This window comes from Phascolarctos cinereus, unplaced genomic scaffold, assembly GCF_003287225.1.
Source record: "Phascolarctos cinereus isolate Bilbo 61053 unplaced genomic scaffold, phaCin_HiC Scaffold_9;HRSCAF=440, whole genome shotgun sequence".
NCBI lineage: Eukaryota > Metazoa > Chordata > Mammalia > Diprotodontia > Phascolarctidae > Phascolarctos > Phascolarctos cinereus.
This window is the reverse complement of record NW_027556402.1, coordinates 157,897,997-157,917,514: the sequence shown is the minus strand read 5'-3', so window position 1 is coordinate 157,917,514 and position 19,518 is coordinate 157,897,997. Positions and strand designations below refer to the sequence as shown.

Genomic DNA, 19,518 nt, shown 5'->3' with positions numbered 1-19,518 from the left:
TCCTAATCTTGCACCAAAGACAGTTTAGTAATAAATGATTTTTAAGTAATACTGGTACACTTTTTAAAAAAACTTCACATAATGATCACACCCCCTTTTTTTGCAAAAAATTGGCATAAAATCTGCGACGATTATGTGGTGAAATACAATGGGTTAGCACTTACCAAGAAAGTTCAGAGGTTTTTCCTTGGAGCTTTTGAATAGTAAAGCTAAATGTTCTTCCTCCTCTCTTTTTTTGATGGGGAGAAAAAGTATTAACGGAGGAATATTTGACAGAAATCATTTAAATACATTGTACTCAAATCAGACTTCCCTTGTAACATCTTCCCCAATTATCGCTTTTCTGAAAAGATTTAAATTGTGAATTTGGAAAATATTGCATATTTGAGCCTCTTTTCATTTTACAAAATGCGTGTTTGGCTTTGTATACTTTAAAATAGGGCATGACATTTTTTTGTCAATTACATATTTCTTTTTATTTGCTTGTCATTTGTTATACTTTTTTTTTTAGTTCCTTGCTGACATGGAAAATAATGTACTCTTTCGGGATGACATTGAATGTCAGAAGCTTATTATGGAAGCAATGAAATACCATTTGTTGCCAGAGAGACGACCGATGTTACAAAGTCCTCGCACAAAACCTAGAAAGTCAACTGTTGGCACATTATTTGCAGTTGGAGGAATGGATTCAACTAAAGGTATTATGAAGAAGGCGCCTTTATTTTATAGAACAAAGAAAACAAATGCTTATTCCGTATTAGCATATGATTGATAATTGCTTTATCAATAAATCTAAGCCTCCTTCCCTCAGGCAACTAGTTACATAATAATACCTAACCAATAAAGAGAGGTGGAAATCTGAATGGGAAAATGTTCACTGTATGCTTTCCAAAGATCAAAATATAAAATACAAAGGTGTTAAGGGAACTGAGCAAAGAGAGGAAATATTATCCCAAATATTATGAAGAATTGAGTCTTCCATATTTCCATATCTATTTCCAGTACTACTGTGAGTTCTTTTAGCCTTAGGCTTAATATACCTACAAAACTGTACCCCCAAAAGAATTGCACAGTCTTGCCCCAGAGGGAAAGATATTTATTAGAGAGACATATCAGTATAATATAAATTGAACTACCAAGAATATGAACTGTTAGGGGAAGCATCAGATCAGCAACATGCAAATCTATCAGTAATAACTTCTGTATGACAGACATGCAGTCTTAGAAATATATAGCCACACAGTTATTTCTATATAAAGGATTACAATTGATCCTGGGGGCATGGGCAGGACTCAATGGATAGTACACTAGACTAGGAGTCAGTAAGACCCAAGTTCAAATGCAGCCTCAGATACTCTCATTTGTAAAATGAAGATAATGATAGCACCCACCTCTGAGATTTGTTGTGAGACATCCTATTATTATCTCTCATTATCTATACTAAAAACCAGTGGAACTCAAATGCACATTGACTTCTCAGCTTCTGGGACAGAGGGAGAGAAATGGGAGACTAGACTGCAAAGTCAGACCACTACTTCCTCCTGGCTGCTTGAAAGTAGAAAGCCATGAATGTAGCCCAGAGGCTGCCCATCTTGTCCAGAGACAGAAGTGAGAGGAGAGAAAAAGAAAACTCTCAATTCCTTTTTTAGGCAAGAGAGTGACAAGAAGGGTCAAAGTCACAACTCCAGAATCCCAGCTGTCCTATCAAATTAAGTCATCTTCCATTCTCATGTTCCCTCAGCAACACCTCCTTGGAGGCAATCCCTCTTCATATTAAAAGCTTTGCCTGCAAGATGTAGGGAATTAGACAACCATTAAAGAGCAGAGATTTTACTGTCTCCTTCAGGTTCACAGTGTTGAATCAAGAGAAAGATTTCAGTTGTTAGATGCGCTTATTAATATCAAGTAGGGCAGAGTTGAGGATACAGCTATAAAGTATCAGTTATTAACTATGATATTACCAAGGAAAGTAAGGAACCTGAAACACTTTAACAAGGGGCAGTGATTTTTGGTGATCTAGAAACTTATTTTGTGTTCCAGCTTTTACTTTTCTCCTTCCCTTTCCTCACAAACATGTTTGCCAGGTAGATTTGGGCGTATTAGGAAAACATGATTATTTCCTAGTTGGAGCAAACTCAGATGTGTTATTTTATTTAGTGCGAATGCTGAAAGTTTCTTGTTCAACAACTAAGAATATTCAGTAAAAGTACACTGATAACATGTACTACTCTGAAGGTTCATTAACAGGGTGATGCCAGGGTCTGTTCTGTGATCCCAGGTGGGCCTTTCCAGCCAAAGGTACACTTATCTATGTCATAATTTTGAAGACAAGGAAGACTTTTTTGGTGGGTTCAGGGATATAAAGCAAGAAATGGTGAGAAGCAATTAAAACTAGTTAGGTGTGCAGGATAATAAAGGATGGCATGAAGATACTATTCCTAGTGACCTCCATCTTTAAATTGCTTGGCCATTACCAAGAAAATGGCTTTTTACTGTAATCTTTAGTGTAAGGACAAAGTCCCTTTGATAGAAGTTCTTGCAACTTTGTTTTGTACCTAAAATGCTAGCCTAGGCTGTTTGGGAGGAAAAGCGTAGAGAAGGAAGGCCAGAGATATCATAAGCTTCTAATACCCAAGATTCTAATATTAGATGAAAGACTATCTTGATTATTAATAAAACTATATAGAAGTATGTGTGCATTTATGCATCCTCTAGTAATGAGTATCTGTTTATATTCTAGGAAGATGATAATTGTATCTACAAAAGTTCTAAATAACAGATATGTTCTTTTTGAAGAAAGGCCATACTATAGCAGCCACAAATCAATCATTATGTGGTAGGTTATAGTAGTCATAGTTTATCTGCACCTGATCAAAAACAAAACAAAAATTCCTTAGAGTAGAGAAATGTCAGGAATTTACATTACTAAGGAGATGCCTTTAAAAAGTCACACAATCCCTCTGAATGACAGGGGATTTGTGGTGTATTACCATCACACTGGAGTTTTTGATTAAAGGGAAGAATTCAGTGAATTCATTTTGGATGACCCAAATCTTTTCATGTGTCATCTGCTAGGAACTGGAGTTTTTTGTTCATTTTCTAATATTGTCATAAATAATTTTCTATTTTTATAATGTATATATTGTACATATTATAAATGAATACATGTACACATTATAAGTGAATATGTAAGTGTCCTCAAAGATCTTAAATATTTATTTTTTTAATATTTTATTAATTTATTTTGATTTATCAACAATCACTTCCATATACTTTTGAGTTTAAAATTTTTCTCCCCCTTCCTCCCCACCACCCTCTCCAAGATGGAGCACAATCTGATATAGGCTATAAATTTACATTCCTATTAAACATTTTTTCACATTAGTGGTGTTGTAAGTAAAAATTAAAACCAATAGGAGGAACCATCAGAAAGAGGAAACAAAACTCAACAGAAGAGGAAAAAAAAATAGCAATTCAACTTCCATAGTAAAGATCTTAAATATTTAAGTAAAATATCTTAAATATGTCCAATTAATGCTAAATAAATATTATTTCTTTATATGACTAGCTCAATTAAAAGCATTAATTGTGATGAAATATAATTAAATGTAATTTTGATATGTGTTACTATTAAGGAGCAACAAGCATTGAAAAATATGATCTGCGTACAAATATGTGGACTCCAGTAGCTAATATGAATGGCCGGAGACTACAGTTTGGTGTTGCAGTATTGGATGACAAGCTATATGTTGTTGGTGGTAGAGATGGACTAAAGACCTTGAATACAGTAGAGTGTTATAATCCCAAAACAAAAACTTGGAGTGTGATGCCACCTATGTCCACACACCGTCATGGACTTGGTAAGTATAAACAGTCAACTTACTTTCTAAAAATTTGCTTCATCATGCCTAAAGAGTCAATATGGGATAACATCTTGCACAACTTAGTAGATGGTTTGATGAGTTCAAATTCAAGAATCTGTTGGCCAGTCATTTGGTAATTGTGATAAAAATTATCTGAGGACTTGTTGATAGGTGCTGCCCATCATAAAAATCAACAACACAGAGATAGGGAAAACCTGGTTAATTACACGCAGAGTGTAGGCATCACCGTATACAAAAATCAGAGAGCCGAGAATCTCAGCTTCAACAACATACAGGTTTTGGTTACATAAGCAGAATGGATACAATGGAATTTCAAAGAGTAAATATGGGAAAATAATGATTTACAGGCCAAAGAACAGATAGCAGAAGAAGATTTATATCAGGTAAAATAGGAAACTAGCCAGTTAACAACGTCAGATCTGTAGCTGATAAGCATGATTTTGCAGGCTCTAGTTAACTATGTGACCTGCTCATCTTAAGTAAATGGTGGTAAGAAAGTTGTCAGAAATTTTCTTATGACCATAATGAGCCTTGCAGAATTTAACTAAGTGGCCCTTAAATGATAGGTATATAGCCCATTACCAGACCTGTACTCAAAGCCTTTTGGGACTTCAAAAGTCCACAGTTTTTAACATTTTTTTTATCAGGTTGAAGTACAGAAACAGGAGAAAGTTCTTTGCAGTGGCACTTTTGGCCAGGTGTTTAGGACACTGTATGTAAAGGCAGATTTGTTTTCTTATTTAAGATACTAGCTCCCCAGGATCCATGGCTATAAACAATCTCACTGCACTTGCCTATCATTATGTAACTAAGATAATGTGAACACTTGATTTAACTTGTAAACAGCTCACTGCGCCTGCTCTGTGCTAAGTCACCACAGTATTGCTGAAGTTAATGTACACTTGTGAGCCTGCTGCTGGCAAAATGCCTTCTTTGTGTACTCCTCTATAAATCAAGTGAGCATTGGTAAGTAAGTGCAGATTTGAGGATTTGTACAATGTGCTAGCTGAAAAGCTGTGAATGCCTTGAACTGCCGCCATCCAGGCTTAGGGGGTGCTGTAGGAGTTGGAGCTCCTCCTATCATTCTCACCGGCCCCTGTAGAAGAGTAATTGAGAAGAATAAAGTAAATTAACCCCTTTTCATGTCTCTGCTGCTCTCTTCCTGTCTGATGAGATCAAGAGTGAGTCTGCTACAGGCTGGAGCCAAGAAGCTCCTGCTTTACGAACACCTTAATGATGGGAAAGGGGCTATTGTCTACTCAATCAGACTAGCTTGTGTTTGGTCAGTATGGTAAGAGTGTGATGAAAGGAATGGTATGAGTGAGTGCAGGGAAGAAACCAATTGGGGTTAGAAATGCAGTGCGGCTACAATGCCTGTGGTGTTTGTATACAAGTCAGAGTCTTTATCTTCTCTTTGTGGTCAGTGGAGATGTTTACAAGTTGTCTGTGTTGGTCTGGGTGTATGGTTCACACTGTTCTAGGCCTAATACATACATATGTTCTGTCAAAACTATGGTAAGCAGTAATGAAAGCTGTAGAGAGATTCAGCCTAGAGATACTATCTGAATTGTACTAGGTGATTTTATTCCTGATTTCCTTTCCTTAAAGAAGAAACAAAGTTTTTTCTACCTTTTAGCAGTGGGGGTGGAAGGATGAACTGGAGGGGTAGACTGAGGCATATATTTTTAGACCAATGTGTTAATTTGTTTTGATTCACTCTCCTTTTTTGTTACTGTAGTGGGCTAGGGGAGAGTGGAATCAGTGCTTGGGCGGGGTGGAAAGTGAGAGTCATATTTAAAAAAATCGATGAAACTTTATTTTAAAAATGGAATGAAACAGTTATCACATGCATAGCACCATTTGCCATCCCCAGTTTGTTTTTGTTGTTGTTAATACCATAACTACTATTGCCAGTGCTTCTGCTTCCATACAGGAATCATAGTTGATCACTAGATAGCCGTGTTAACATAAATTCTTAATAAGAATTTTTACGTCATTGCACTTAAGAGTTTAAGTGAGTATTCTGAGCTCCAGAAGACTTTTTAAATCAATTTTTCCTCTTTGCAGGTGTGGCTGTATTGGAAGGTCCTATGTATGCTGTAGGTGGGCATGATGGCTGGAGCTACCTAAATACAGTAGAGAGATGGGACCCTCAGGCTCGTCAGTGGAATTTTGTTGCTAGTATGTCCACTCCCAGGAGCACAGTTGGTGTGGCAGTATTAAGTGGAAAGTAAGGAAATTTTAATATTTAAATAGATGAGGCAGAGGAGAAGGAAGCATTAGAGTCCCATTTGAAAAATTGAATATCAAACATTGCAATTAAATTCAAATCCAAGTATTTATACAAATAATGCATAAGTAGGAATTGCTTGTAAAGTGAAGTGTCAACACTTTTCAAATGGTATGGTTTCTTTTTTTTTTTTAAAATTTTTTTATTTTTTCCATATGCTTTTGAGTTGAAATTTTTTCTCCCTTTTCCTCCCCCCCACCCTCCCCAAGACGGCACACAATCTAATATAGGCTTTACATTTACATACCCATTAAACATATTTTCACATTAGTGAAGTTGTAAGTAAAAATTAAAACCAATACGAGGAACCCAAATGGTATGGTTTCTTTTCTTAACCATAGTATTAAATATCAAAATATTAACTCCAATTTTAAGACTAGTTTGAATATTCAATTTCAAGAAAATAAAACATTCTTCAGTTAAACAGACTATAAATTTCTAGTTACTCTGAGTAAAGAAAATCTATTTAAATATTTAGTACAATCTATCATTAAACAGTACTTAAATAACTAGTCATTTCTACTCTTAAAAATTTTATTTTTTAATACTAAAATATCTCAGTGAATTAACTAATTTATACCCCTGCTTTTCTTTCTTCTGGTTTCTCTTCTTCCTTTTCTCTGCTGGTTCAATGATTTCTTTTCCTTAGGAAAGGATGGGTGGTGGAATTTGCATAAAGATAAAGTCTTCTTTTCTCTTGATTATTCAGGGGCTAACTACATTATCTATGATTTTTCAGTGCCCTATTTTTCTTTCATAAGATGAAGCCTAATAGGTTATTAATTAAAAGGCAATCACTACATTCATTTTGTTTCTCCACCAGAAAGTTAAAAACTCTAGTTAATCTATTTTTTAAAAATATGAACTTATGAAAGTTAATGAGGATTTTCGGTTATCTGTGCATTTCAGTTGTCTAAACTGTCATTTTCTCCATTAGCATAAATAATGATTGACCATTGTTTATGTGTCTTCCCTTTTACAGAATTATTAGGAAGTAGGAAGAAATTAAATGTCCTTTTATTGTTTTATTATTACTACTATATTATTATAACACTATTATTATTTAATTTTTTACTAAACTTTACCTTAGATAAAATTTTATTTTTCCTAAAAGGAAAAAAATACAAGCTTTAATTTGAAAAAATGTGCAGTCAACTCATTGTAGGAGAGGTTCTGACTAGCCCAATGTCACACAGCTATCAAATGGCAGATCCAGGTTGTTAATCCTACTCCTCTTACTCCAGATATCCTTTCCAATACACAGAGGTCCCTTTGAACTTTAAAATTCTGAGTTTAGTCAGAGAAAATTTTGCAAAGTAGGTAGGACTTGGACTTAAATTTAAAGGAAAATAGGATTCAAATAGCAGAGAGTGGGAAGGGAAACTAATTCTAGGTAAGAGGAAGAAAGGCACAAAAGCAAGAATGCACAGGTATCTGTTTGGAGGTCAGTGAGAAGAACAGTCTGTGTTTATCAGAAAACTTGTGTAGTAGAATAGGCAGCAAGAAAGTTGGAAAGGTAGACTTTGGCCAGTTTTTGGAAGGCCTTGAATTCCTTGTTAGATACTGCATTCTATTCTGCATCTACCATGTGCCTTTCCATTGCAATAACTGTGCTCTATTTATTGAATGAAGAATAGCTGCTTGTGTGTTTTAAAAATTGTTATTAAGATGTTCTCATTTCTCCCAAATTTTCACTGACTTTGCCATACTTTTCTAGGGTCCATGATTCTTCCATTTGTACTTTTTAAAATTATGCCACCAAGCTATAGGTAAACAAGAATTTACCTACAGCTAAAACTCTGAATAATTCATCTGCAAGTACACCAGTGAAAACTGGGAAAACATCTTAAGGGTTTATTTGTTTTCAATTTACCTTTGTATTCTCGTGCTAACTAAGGGAATAATTTTCTCTGATATTTGGATGTTTTAGTTTCTTGTCAGAGACACCACAAGGGTGAAAGAAAAGAATCAAAACATGTGAATTAGTTGTTTTTTGTTACACTGATGTATCTATAAGAATAGAAATAAAACTGTATCATTAGTTAGACAAACACACAGTCCTATAGATCAGAATAATATATAGTGGTCTCTCATTTAGCCTTTAGAATTAGAATATGAGATAGGTCATTTGGGAATTTTTCACAGTAGCAGATATAACACTTCCTCCTAATAGAAGAGAGGTTCTTAACCTGGGGTCTGTGAACTTAAAAAAAAAAGTATATATATATATATATGTATATATATATATATATGTACACACATACTCATACGCATACACACATATACACACACATACGTGTGTATATATATTTATGTATACATATAAATATATATGTATGTATAGGTATATGTGTGTAACTGTTTTTTCAGTATGATTGGTTTCCTTTGTAATCTTCTCATCTCATCTCCAGCTGCCTGAACTTAGCATGGTGTGAACTCATCTTTTCCCCAAAGCCCTCCCCTCTTCCAAACTTGTCTATTGTTGTAGAGGGTAGCACCAGTTTTCCAGTCACCTAGGATCAAAATGTAAGTGTCATCCTCTATTCCTTACACTCTGTTACCCCCCATATCCAATCACTTGCCAAAGTCTGTCAATTTTACTTTCTTAATATTATTTACCTTAACATCTCTCAATACACCCCATTCCCTCCCCTGACATTGTTACCACACTAGTATAGGACCTCACGTTCTTACACCTGGACTATCATAGCCTGATGGTTGTTCTCTGTGCCAACAGGTGTTGCCATGCTCCAGTTCATCCTTCATTCAGTTGCCAAAGTGATCTTGCTTGCACATCTGATCATCTCACTCCCCCCCCAATCAGTAAACTAAAACAAGTCCCTCTAAGATCAAAATCACTTATTTGGAATTGAAAGGCTTTCATAATCTGTCCCCTCCCTCCTCTACTTTTTCAGTCTTCTTATACTTAATTGTCCCCACCCACTTTGCTCTCCAATGGCACTGGCCTCCTTGCTGTATGTACCCCATACAAAATACTCCATCTCCCAACACTGGGCACTTGTACAGGCTGTCCCTCATGCCTTTTAGCTCCAGCTAAAATCCTATCTTTTACAGTACAGATGTCAAACACACTGAGGCCACATTAGACCCGCTCGTGAAAGCCACTGGAACCAGATTAAAATGTAATTGGTATATATTTTTAAAATTAAGTAATACATAGAGAAAATTTTAAAAAATATGTATAGCCCACAGGGATGCTTATGTATAGACTAGTGGCCCCCATTTCTATTTTAATTTGTTACCACTGTTCCAAGGGGAAGTCTTTCTTAACTAGCAGCTGGTCGAGTGAATAAAGCATCAGGCCTGGAGTCAGGAAGACCTGAGTTCAAATCTGGCTTCAGACTCATACTAGCTTGAATGACCCTGGGCAAGTCAATTAATCCAATTTGCCTCAGTTTCCTCATCTGTAAAATGAACTGGAGAAATAAATGACAAACCCCTCCAGTATTTTTGCAAGGAAAACCCCAAATGGGATCACAAAGAGTTGGACACAATTGAACAACAAAAGCAGCATTCTTGTTCTAGCGCATTGAACTAGACGACTTCTGAGGGCATAGGATGGAAGGGACATCTGAGGCCCTTCATTTTGCAGAGGGGGAAGCTAGAGAAGGAAATGGCAAACCACTCCAGAATCTTGCCAAGAAAACCCCAGGTGGGGTCACAAAGAGTCAAACGTGACAAAAATGACTGAACAACATTAATGCTAGTGCCTCTTCTGTTGATTATTTCCAATTTATCCTGTATGTATCTTCTTTGCGTATAGTTGTTGGTAGGTCATCTTCCTCATTAGACCGTCAGCTCTTTGAGAGCTGGACTATCCTTTGTTTTTCTTTGTGTCCGGAGTGCTTAGCACAATGCCTGAGGCACTTAATGTTTATTGATTAACTAATCTCATGTATTTTATTTTATTCATTTAAATATGTTTATCTGAGAAGGAGTCCATAGACATTACTGGACTGCCAAAAGGGTCCATAATACAAAAATGGTAACAAACCCCAGTAAAAGAGGTAAAAGAAGTAAATTCTTCTTTCGTGCTTCCTTGGATTAGGGATTTCATCAGTGCAAGTCCTTCTTTTCAGCAGTACAGATGTCAGCAGTTCTTGTCTGTATCATCCCATAAATCCTACATATATCCTGTGATCACAGGATCACAGGTTTAGGGCTGGAAGGAACTTCAGAAGTCATTTAGCCCAGTTTCCTTATTTTACAGATGAGGAAACTGAGGCTGCAGGAGGTGAAATGATTTGCACAAAGTTATGTTGCAGCAGAGGTGGGATTTAAACCCAGGACTGCTAATTGTAGAGCCGGTTCTTATTCCCATGTACCAAATCTTCCAAACCTGCTAGAAGCTTTCTTTTGTGTTCCATAATATTGCATGAGTACAAGTGCAGCAATTAAGTTGTCAAAATGTTATCTTCTGTTCCGGTTTATGTGACCAACTCTTCTCCTTTGTATACATTTCTGGGATGGTATCTTTCCTGGATACCATTTTTGCGTGCAAATAATAATTGGCAATAAGCTGTAGCCTACCTATGCCTACATTAAATTTCTCCATTGCTCTTTAGGTCATCTACAATTTTGATTGAATGAAGCATTGACTAAGCACTCTGCTAAAAGTGCTGGAGATACAAATGTGAAGACAGTCCCTCTGTTCAAGGAGTGTACATTCTAATAAGGGAGTACAACGCATACCTATATGCATATGTGTTTGCAAAATGTACACATTTGCGCATCATATGTAAAGGGATGGTGGCTAAAGAGAAATATTTTGACTTGAAAAACTACTAAGATGGTGAATGAAGCCGTAAAGAAATAAATTGACAGATGCATTGACAGAAATTGGCAGTATTCATTTGATCATATTTCTAGAACTATAGTTTGGGAATGTAGGGTACAAAAGAAGTTTTGTGCTCAGCAGCACAGCACCTGGTGAGAAGATAGAAGAGTGAAATATGTCTGGGCCCCATCTGAAGTATTGAGCCAGGTGAGATTCTAATCAAACCAGTGAGGCCCCAAAGCAAGAATTCCAGTCCTGAAAGAGTTTTAAATTATGAGGACATGGTCTCTGGTCTGGTAACTATTATGGACAACAGGCTACCTATCCAACTGTATATCATAATCTATGTAATAGGCATTCTTCATTCATTTGGCTTTTCTTGTATTGATTTTTAGATTAGTCTTTATGTCACTCAGGAGACCTTGTACAATTCTGAGGCTTGATTTTATCAGCACTGTATCATCCACAAATAACATCTGGAGGACATCACTATAAAAGAACCATTTGGGACTGCATTAGGTACTCCATGACAATTATCAAACAACTTTGAGTGCATATGATTGATTTTCCCAATCCCGCTGTGCTTAAATTGATAAGATGTTCAATCAATTTACTGTTAAATTCTTGAAAGCCCTTTGATGAAGTACAATGATGACAGACAGGAATACATCCTTGTACATTTGTAAATAATTCAAGATTTAATTTAGATTAATTTTCAAAAATATTTTCTTTCAACTTCTAATTGTTGCTTTGTAGGCTACCTCTCTCTATTCTTTATCTGGGATGCAGTAGTTTGTCAGAGAAGATAAAAATGATTAATTAGAATTCTTATTCCCCATCATATTTTGGGAAGTGATACTTTAATTAGACTTTTAATTATGCAAACTACCTTCTATGTATGTAGCTTCCTCTAATGAAATTGAGTTCACCATCTCAGCTCAGTATAAAACTTGTTCATGCTAATCATATATCCTAAAATAACCATTCTCAAAAAATGTCATACTTCTCAAAGATAGATTCCATGCTATAGCCTAGAACTTAATTATTATAAAGGTACTCAAAAGCCTGTACTACCCCAATTATTCTTCTCTAATTGCTGGTCCCATCTAATACTGTATGTCCTAAACTTGTTAAGAATATTTTATCACCAAATATTTGAAAAAAAAAAGAAACAGCCCAATATTAAACATTAGCAGAATCTTTGAACAAAGGATCATAGAAACAAAGTTGATATGACAATTTATTTAGTTTAGGATTGGTTATTATGCTACTACTATTGTCAGTTAATAAATATTCATTAAGTACCTGTTGTGTGCCAGGCACTGTGCTAAACATTTATAAAGAATAAGTATATTAGTGCTTGTTATATTACTGTATAATTACAGAGATGAGGCAGAAGAAAATATTTTAGAAAAGTCAGTGTATTAAGAAACAAAATACTTGGTTTCTGGACAAAAATCATAACACTAGATGTGTGATTTTGTCATGTCAGGCTTATCTCAGTTTCTTCATCTGTAAAATCATGATAATGATATTCATTTTACCCATATCACAAGTTTGTCACAAGGATTAAAAGTGATTCTTCTTGTGAAAATATGTAAAATCTCTTGGCAGAACAATAAAACTGTTACAATGGGAATAACAGTTTCCATTTAACCTATTTCACAAGATTGATTGGTGATTAAAGCATAGTGTGTGCAAAAAGTCTTTTTAAATTACAAAATACTATATAAATGCAAAGTATGATACTTGTATTTACCAACTATTAGTCAAAAAACTAAACTATCTAAAATAGTGTTTTAGGAAATAAGAAAACGCAGAAAAAAAAAACCAGTTCCAATAAGATATGCAGACTCCCAAATCTATCCCTGTCTCTTTCTGAGCTCGTCTGCTTTTTAGATATCAATAGATGTTTCATATGCATCTCAAACTCTGCATATCCAAAACACAACTCACTGTTTTTCCTCCAAAGCCCAACTTCTTCCCAACTTTCTTGTTTCTGTCACGTGCAGCTCTATCCTTCTGGTCACTTAAGTTCCTAACTTTGGATCCATCCTTGATTCTTCCCTTTTCATCAAATCCCAAAGCCAATTAATTAGTCCCCCGGTATTGTCAGTTCTACCTCCACTTCACACCTCACACTTGCATGGCCACCACCCTAATTCACACTTTCATCTCCCCTCACAGGAACTACCACAATAGCATCCTAATTGGTCATCAAACTGATATTCATAAAAAGTAGTTATAACCATGGATGTCATAGTTCTTCTCAAGAAACTTTAGCTGGCTCTCTTTTGCTTCTAGGATAAAATACATACTTCTTTATTTGATATTTTAAATCCTTCATAACATGTATAACTTATCAAATTGCTTACTGTCTCAGTGAGGGGTAGGTGAGGGAGGGAGAGTGAAAATTTAGAACTCAAAATTTTTTTAAATCAATGTTAAAAATTGTCGTTACATGTAACTGGAGAAAATATATTTTTAAAAAATCCTTTAAAACCTGGCTCCCACTGTCTTTGCCATTTTTTAAATATCTCTCCCCCTCATAACTCAGAGGTCTAGCCAAATTATCTTATGATCTTTCTATAGCACTTCCAGTGCCCCCATCTCTAGCTTCTTTGCCCTTGCACAGATTGTCTCCCAAGCATAGAATGGTCTCCCTCCTCATTTCTGCCTCTAAAAATTTAGCTCCGTACAGGGGCGAATGGGGTGTTCATAAGGACTAGTAGCTCTGTATGAGGGCATGCTGAGTCCTTTTCAGGGATGCATGTCCACCTTTGGTGTCCACCTGATTCCCTCAACTCTCACCTGTGGCTTCTAGAAGCTGTAGCATGCACAATGGCCACACCCCAGTAAACCAGCTTTGCAGATGGGTTAAGCCAGTTTGAGGGTAACCAGCGGTCCTCAAACTTGTAGATGAGTTCTAGGGATACCTACCCCAGCATGTGAAGACTTTCCCAGGTTGAATGGGCCTATGAGAACAATTTGTTCCAGTAGCCATGAAGGCAGCTGAAGCAGAGCTATGGAGGGCTTAGAGCTTGATCAGACATCAAAGACGCCAAGGTCATCCAGGAGTCCTCGCCACTTTCTTGACTTTTGTCCTGCTATTGGACTTCAGTGACTCAGGAAGAGGGAGTGAGTCTGATGACTTTGTGCAACTATGCCTTACTTAAATCCAGTTCACACACAAGTCAAGACATTGCTCTGTGATGTCATCAGTCTTCTTCAAAAACAAAGACAACAATAAGAGCTCCATGCTCACCTCAACTGCTATCTGCTACCTACAGCAGAAGTCTGTTTGGCCTTTCCCGATCCCTCCCCCCCATTACTTTGTATTTACTTTTCATTTATTTTATATTTAATTATCTGTGAGTTCTCTGCCACATGGACAGCCTTCCACAGAAATACTTATAAGATACTTGAGGGCAGGGACATCAGTAGCACCTAGCACAGTTCTAGCATATAGTATAAGGACAAGTCAGTAAGGTAAGAAGCATTTATTTATTAAGTTCTTAGTATTTTCCAGGCACTGTGCTAAACCCTGGGGATATAAAGAAAGGGGAAAAAATGTAACATTCTAATGGTGTTTAATAAATGTTTGCTTAATTGAATTGAATCTTATAGGATGTCTATAATCCAGATTTTGGATGATTTGGCTCCAAGCTGAACTGGTTTACTTGTGAAAAAAGGTATCTTTCTTTAGGCTTTGTTAGTAAATAGTAAATAAGATTAGAAAGGCAGCATTTCTTTTTTTTGTTTGTTTTATTTTTTTAATATAAATTTATTTATTTTTAGCTTTCAACATTCACTCCCACAAGTTTTTGAATTCCAAATTTATACCCCATCTCCCCCCTCCTCCCACCCCAAGATGGCATGCATTCTGAATATCCCTTCCCCTAGTCTGTCCTCTCTTCTATCTCTCTCCCCTTCTCTTATCCCCTTCCCCTTCTACTTTCCTGTAGGGCAGGATAGACTTGTGTACCCCATTTCCTGTATTTCTTATTTCCCAGTAGCATGTGAAAACATTTTTTTTAAACATATGTTTTTAAAACTTTAGGTTTCAAATTTTCTCTCTTCCTCCCTCCCCACCCACCTTCATTGAAAAGGCAAGCAACTCAATATAGGTTGTACATGTGCAGTTATGCAAAACATGTCCATAGTAGACATGTTGTGAAAAACTAACTCTATTTCCCTTAATCCTATCCTGCTCTCCCATTTATTCTATTCTTTCTTTTGACCCTGTCCCTCCTCAGAAGTATTTACTTCTGATTACTCCCTTTCCCAATCTGCCCTTCTCTCTGTCATCCCCCTGCTCTCTTGTCCCCTTCTCCTCCTATTTTCCTGTGGAGTAAAACAGATTTCCATACCCAATTGAATGTGTTTGTTATTCCCTCCTTAAGCCAAATCCTATGAGAATAAGATTCACTCATTCTCTCTCACCTTCCCCCGTTTCCCATCCACTGTAAGAGACTTTTCTGGTTTTTTTTGTGAGATATTTTACCCCATTCTACCTCTCCCTTTCTTCTTCTCCGAGTATAATCCTCTCTCATCCTTATTCTCCAGATATGACCCCTTAATCTTCAACTCACCCTGTGCCCTCTATCTGTCTACATACACATACATATAATTTTTTTCCTCCAACTACCCTAATACTGACAAATGTCTCATGAGTTATAAATATCATCTTTCTATGCAGGAATGTAAACAGTTCAATCTTAACAAGTCTCTTATGATTTCTCTTTCCTGTTTACCTCTTCATGTTCCACTTGAGTCCTGTATTTGAAAGTCAAATTTTCTATTCAGCTCTGGTCGTCAAGAATGTTTGAAAGTCCTCTATTTCACTGAATGACCATTTTTTCCCCTGAAGGATTATAACTCAGTTTTGCTGGGTAGGTGATTCTTGGTTGTAATCCTATCTCCTTTGCCCTCCGGAATATTATATTCCATGCCCTGCAGTCCTTTAATGTAGAAGCTGCTAAATCTTGTGTTATCCTGATTGTGTTTCCACAGTACTTGAACTGTTTCCTTCTGGCAGCTTGTAATATTTTCTCCTTGACCTGGGAACTCTGGAATTTGGCTACAATATTCCTAGGAGTTTTCCTTTGGGGATCTCTTTCAGGAGGAGATCTGTGGATTCTTTCAATTTCTATTTTGCCCTCTGGTTCTACTGTTATCAGGGCAGTTTTCCTTGATAATTTCTTGAAAGATGATGTCTAGGCTCTTTTTTTGATCATGGCTTTCAGATAGTCCAATAATTTTTAAATTCTCTCTCCTGGATCTATTTTCCAGGTCAGTTGTTTTTCCAATGAGATATTTCACATTGTTTTCTAATTTTTCATTCTTTTGGATTTGTTCTACTGTGTCGTGATTTCTCATAAAGTCACTATCTTCCAATTGCTCTATTCTAATTTTTAAGGAAGTATTTTCTTCAGTAAGCTTTTGGACTTCCTTTTCCATTTGGCCAATTTTGCTTTTTAGGGCATTCTTCTCCTCATTGGCTTTTTGGACCTCTTTTGCCATTTGGGTTAGGCTATTTTTTAAGGTGTTATTTTCTTCAGTATTTTTTGGGTCTCCTTTAGCAAGCTGTTGACTTGTTTTTCATGATTTTCTTGCATCACTCTCAGTTTTTCCTCTACTTCCCTTACTTGCTTCTCAAAATCCCTTTTGAGCTCTTCCAAGGCCTGGGACTGATTCATATTTTTCTTGGAGGCTTTGGATGTAGGAGCTTTGACTTTGTTGTCTTCTTCTGGTTGTATATTTTGATCTTCTTTTTCACCAAAGTAAGATTCTATGATCTGACTCTTTTTGTGCTGCTTGCTCATGATCCCAGCCAATTACTTGAGTTTTAAACTCTTTGTTAAGGTAAGAGTCTGCTTCCAATGTGGAGAATGTATTGTCCCAAGCTTCAGGGGTTTGTATAGCTGTTTTCAGAGATACTTGTAGGGACCTGTAAATTTTCAGTTCTTCCAGGGAGGTATGATAAGGGGCAAGGTGTTTACTCCTTTCCTGGCCTGTGACCACAAGTATTCCTTTCTGTCCTGTAACTGTGAGGAAGGGTTCCTCTCCACAGCCACTCCAAGCTCTACCACGCCAGCGTTCCTCCTCACCCCAGCACCGCCCCCAGAACTGTGACCCAGATCCAAACACGGGCAAAGCAAGAGATTCCTGCCTCAGCACTGGCAAAGAGATCCCTGCAGTCCCTCTCTGATCAGCCACTGGATTCCCCCTCAGTCTGTGGGCTGGAAGCTTGGGAAGCAGCTGCCCTCCCCCCCTCCCCAGCCATGCTCTTGGGGAATGGAGCTGAAACCCCGCCTTCCTCTCTCAGCACCGACAGAAACAGACTTTTTCCACTGACCTTCTAAATTTTCTTTGGCATTGGTGGATTGAGGAGTCTGGAAACCTCCACAGCTGCCTGAGATTCAGTCCTCTGAGGCCTGCTCCAGGTTCGCTGTGGCCTGCGTGCCCACGCCGTGCTGCACTGTGCTCCCAGCCCGGCCCGATACACCTTTCTGATCAATCATCCAGGTTGTCTTGGGTTGGAAATTTGTTTCACTCTGTCTTTTTGTGAATTCTGCTGCTTCAGAATTTGTTTAGAGACATTTTTTATGAGTATTTGGAGGGGTTTGGAGGAGAGCTCAAGCAAGTCACTGCTTTCACTCCAATGGCTCCGCCTATAGCATTTCTTAATTAAAAGAAAAAAATTGATCAAGTACTATGAAATTTCCAATTTTTATTCAAACAATGTATTTTAATTTTAATATAAGAAGCTGGCCTCCCTTCTACTAATGTTTAGTATGCCAATTATTAATAATTTGATCTCTTTATAAAATCAAAGCTAGAATGTTGCTGTAATTGCATTTCTTTACAAATATTTTATTATAATTCAGTCTTGTGCTAATTTACCCAAAACTTCCCCCTTAGTCAATTTGTTATATACTTAGCAATTATTAAGATATAGTGCTATTCTTTTTACTCATACTTTCACAAATAGTACTATAAGCTATACACTTGCTTTATTCTTTTTAACAAATGGCTTGATATTTCCCTTTTCAAGTGAAACTTTATTCACCTATTCTGTCCCTATTCTTTCTCTAACTAGGGTAACAATTTTCATATTCTTTCTTTCTTTTTCTTTTCTTTTTCCTGTAATTAAACTGAAGTGTATAATACTCTCACTACCTTTTTGTCAGATACTTTTATCAGCTACTACTAGGGGCAAGGCTAGTCAATTTTATCTTCACCCAGAGAGAATGCTACCCAGCTATGCTGAGGGAGCAGCACTAAGGAATGGAAATTCCTCTATTTTCTTATTGTGTTTATAAATTTTATTTCAGATTAATAACATATGGAGTAAGTCAGCATTGGCTTCATGATATATGAGAACTCTTATTTGTGTTGCAGAAAGCAGTTCTATTTATTAAATTATATCCCTTTTGTTTTTTCAAAAGGACAACATATCCACAAAAACTTTTCAAAATTAATTGTAGAAATTCCTAAAACATATGAGTACAACTTGGGGAATTTACAAGCTTGATAAGTATTTTGTGTTTTGATATTTATATAAAAAATGTCACACACAGTTAAATTACACTTGGTTCCAGGAGAATGACGCTAACTTCTCTCCATTAATTTGAAAGAGTGCTTCAGAATCTCAGTGTCATAACATAACTGAAAAAATGCTGAAGTCATAAAAATGACATTACATTTCTCTAAAGCACTAGTCCTGAAACTGTTGTCTCATTCTAATGATCACTCTGTATGAAAAGATGACACTGAAAAGCACCTACCTCACCCATTCCCTTTTATCCTATATATTAAAAACCTCACCAGAATTAGCAGGAAATAGTGGGACGGCTCTGGAGGAAAAATAAACTAATGGTTAAAAATTAAGTCTCATAAATAGATTATGTCAGGAATCAATACATAGACTTTATAATGGTCTAAATACTAATAGTATAATAAATCAACCTTTAGTCTATCTTGGAGGCTTTCTTGGATCACCAGTAATTCTGGAACCATGTCCCTAGAGCTATTTCACACATACACACACACACACAAGTATGTATGTGTGTATGCCCACACACATATAATGAAGTACAATGATTGTTTTTCTAATCAAATCTATTAATTTTTATCTAAATAAGAAGAAATATTTACTCCCAAAATTTGGATTAACTTTCACAAAATAAAGAACAATGCAAATAGAAATAATAATTACAAAAATATTAATAAGGAATCCACTTTTACAAGGTGTAGGTTTGGCTACATACTTGAAAAGGGGCATAAATTAGCTCTGCTCCAAGAAAAAAATGTAATACCATGAAAGCCATTTTGTTAGGGGACAGTTTCCCAAGCTGTGAACCCTTCATTCCTCATAGTATGGAAAGTGTATTTTCCAGAAAACTAGGCTTCCAGCAGCAGGTGATAGAACTTGGCTGCACATAATTCACACAGCTGGCTGGCAGCCAATGTTTAGATGTATTAGCAGACCTAGACAGATGATAGGTTAAAATGTTTTAGTTAGAACTAACGATCCTAGAAGA

The 19,518-nt window shown here is 36.4% G+C and overlaps 1 protein-coding gene across 8 annotated transcripts in view; it reads left to right on the top strand.

Annotated features, from left to right (window-relative positions):
* KLHL5 (kelch like family member 5) overlaps window positions 1-19,518 on the top strand; it is a 124,492-nt gene that overhangs the window by 86,907 nt on the left and 18,067 nt on the right. For 5 of the 8 annotated variants that reach the window (XM_020991707.2, XM_078148606.1, XM_020991650.2 and 2 more), the window contains exons 6-8: window positions 512-698; window positions 3,636-3,860; window positions 5,952-6,114. In XM_020991707.2, the coding sequence (XP_020847366.1) occupies window positions 512-698; window positions 3,636-3,860; window positions 5,952-6,114 (575 nt within the window). The other 3 variants (XM_078148607.1, XM_078148608.1, XM_020991673.2) reach the window with 3 other exon arrangements.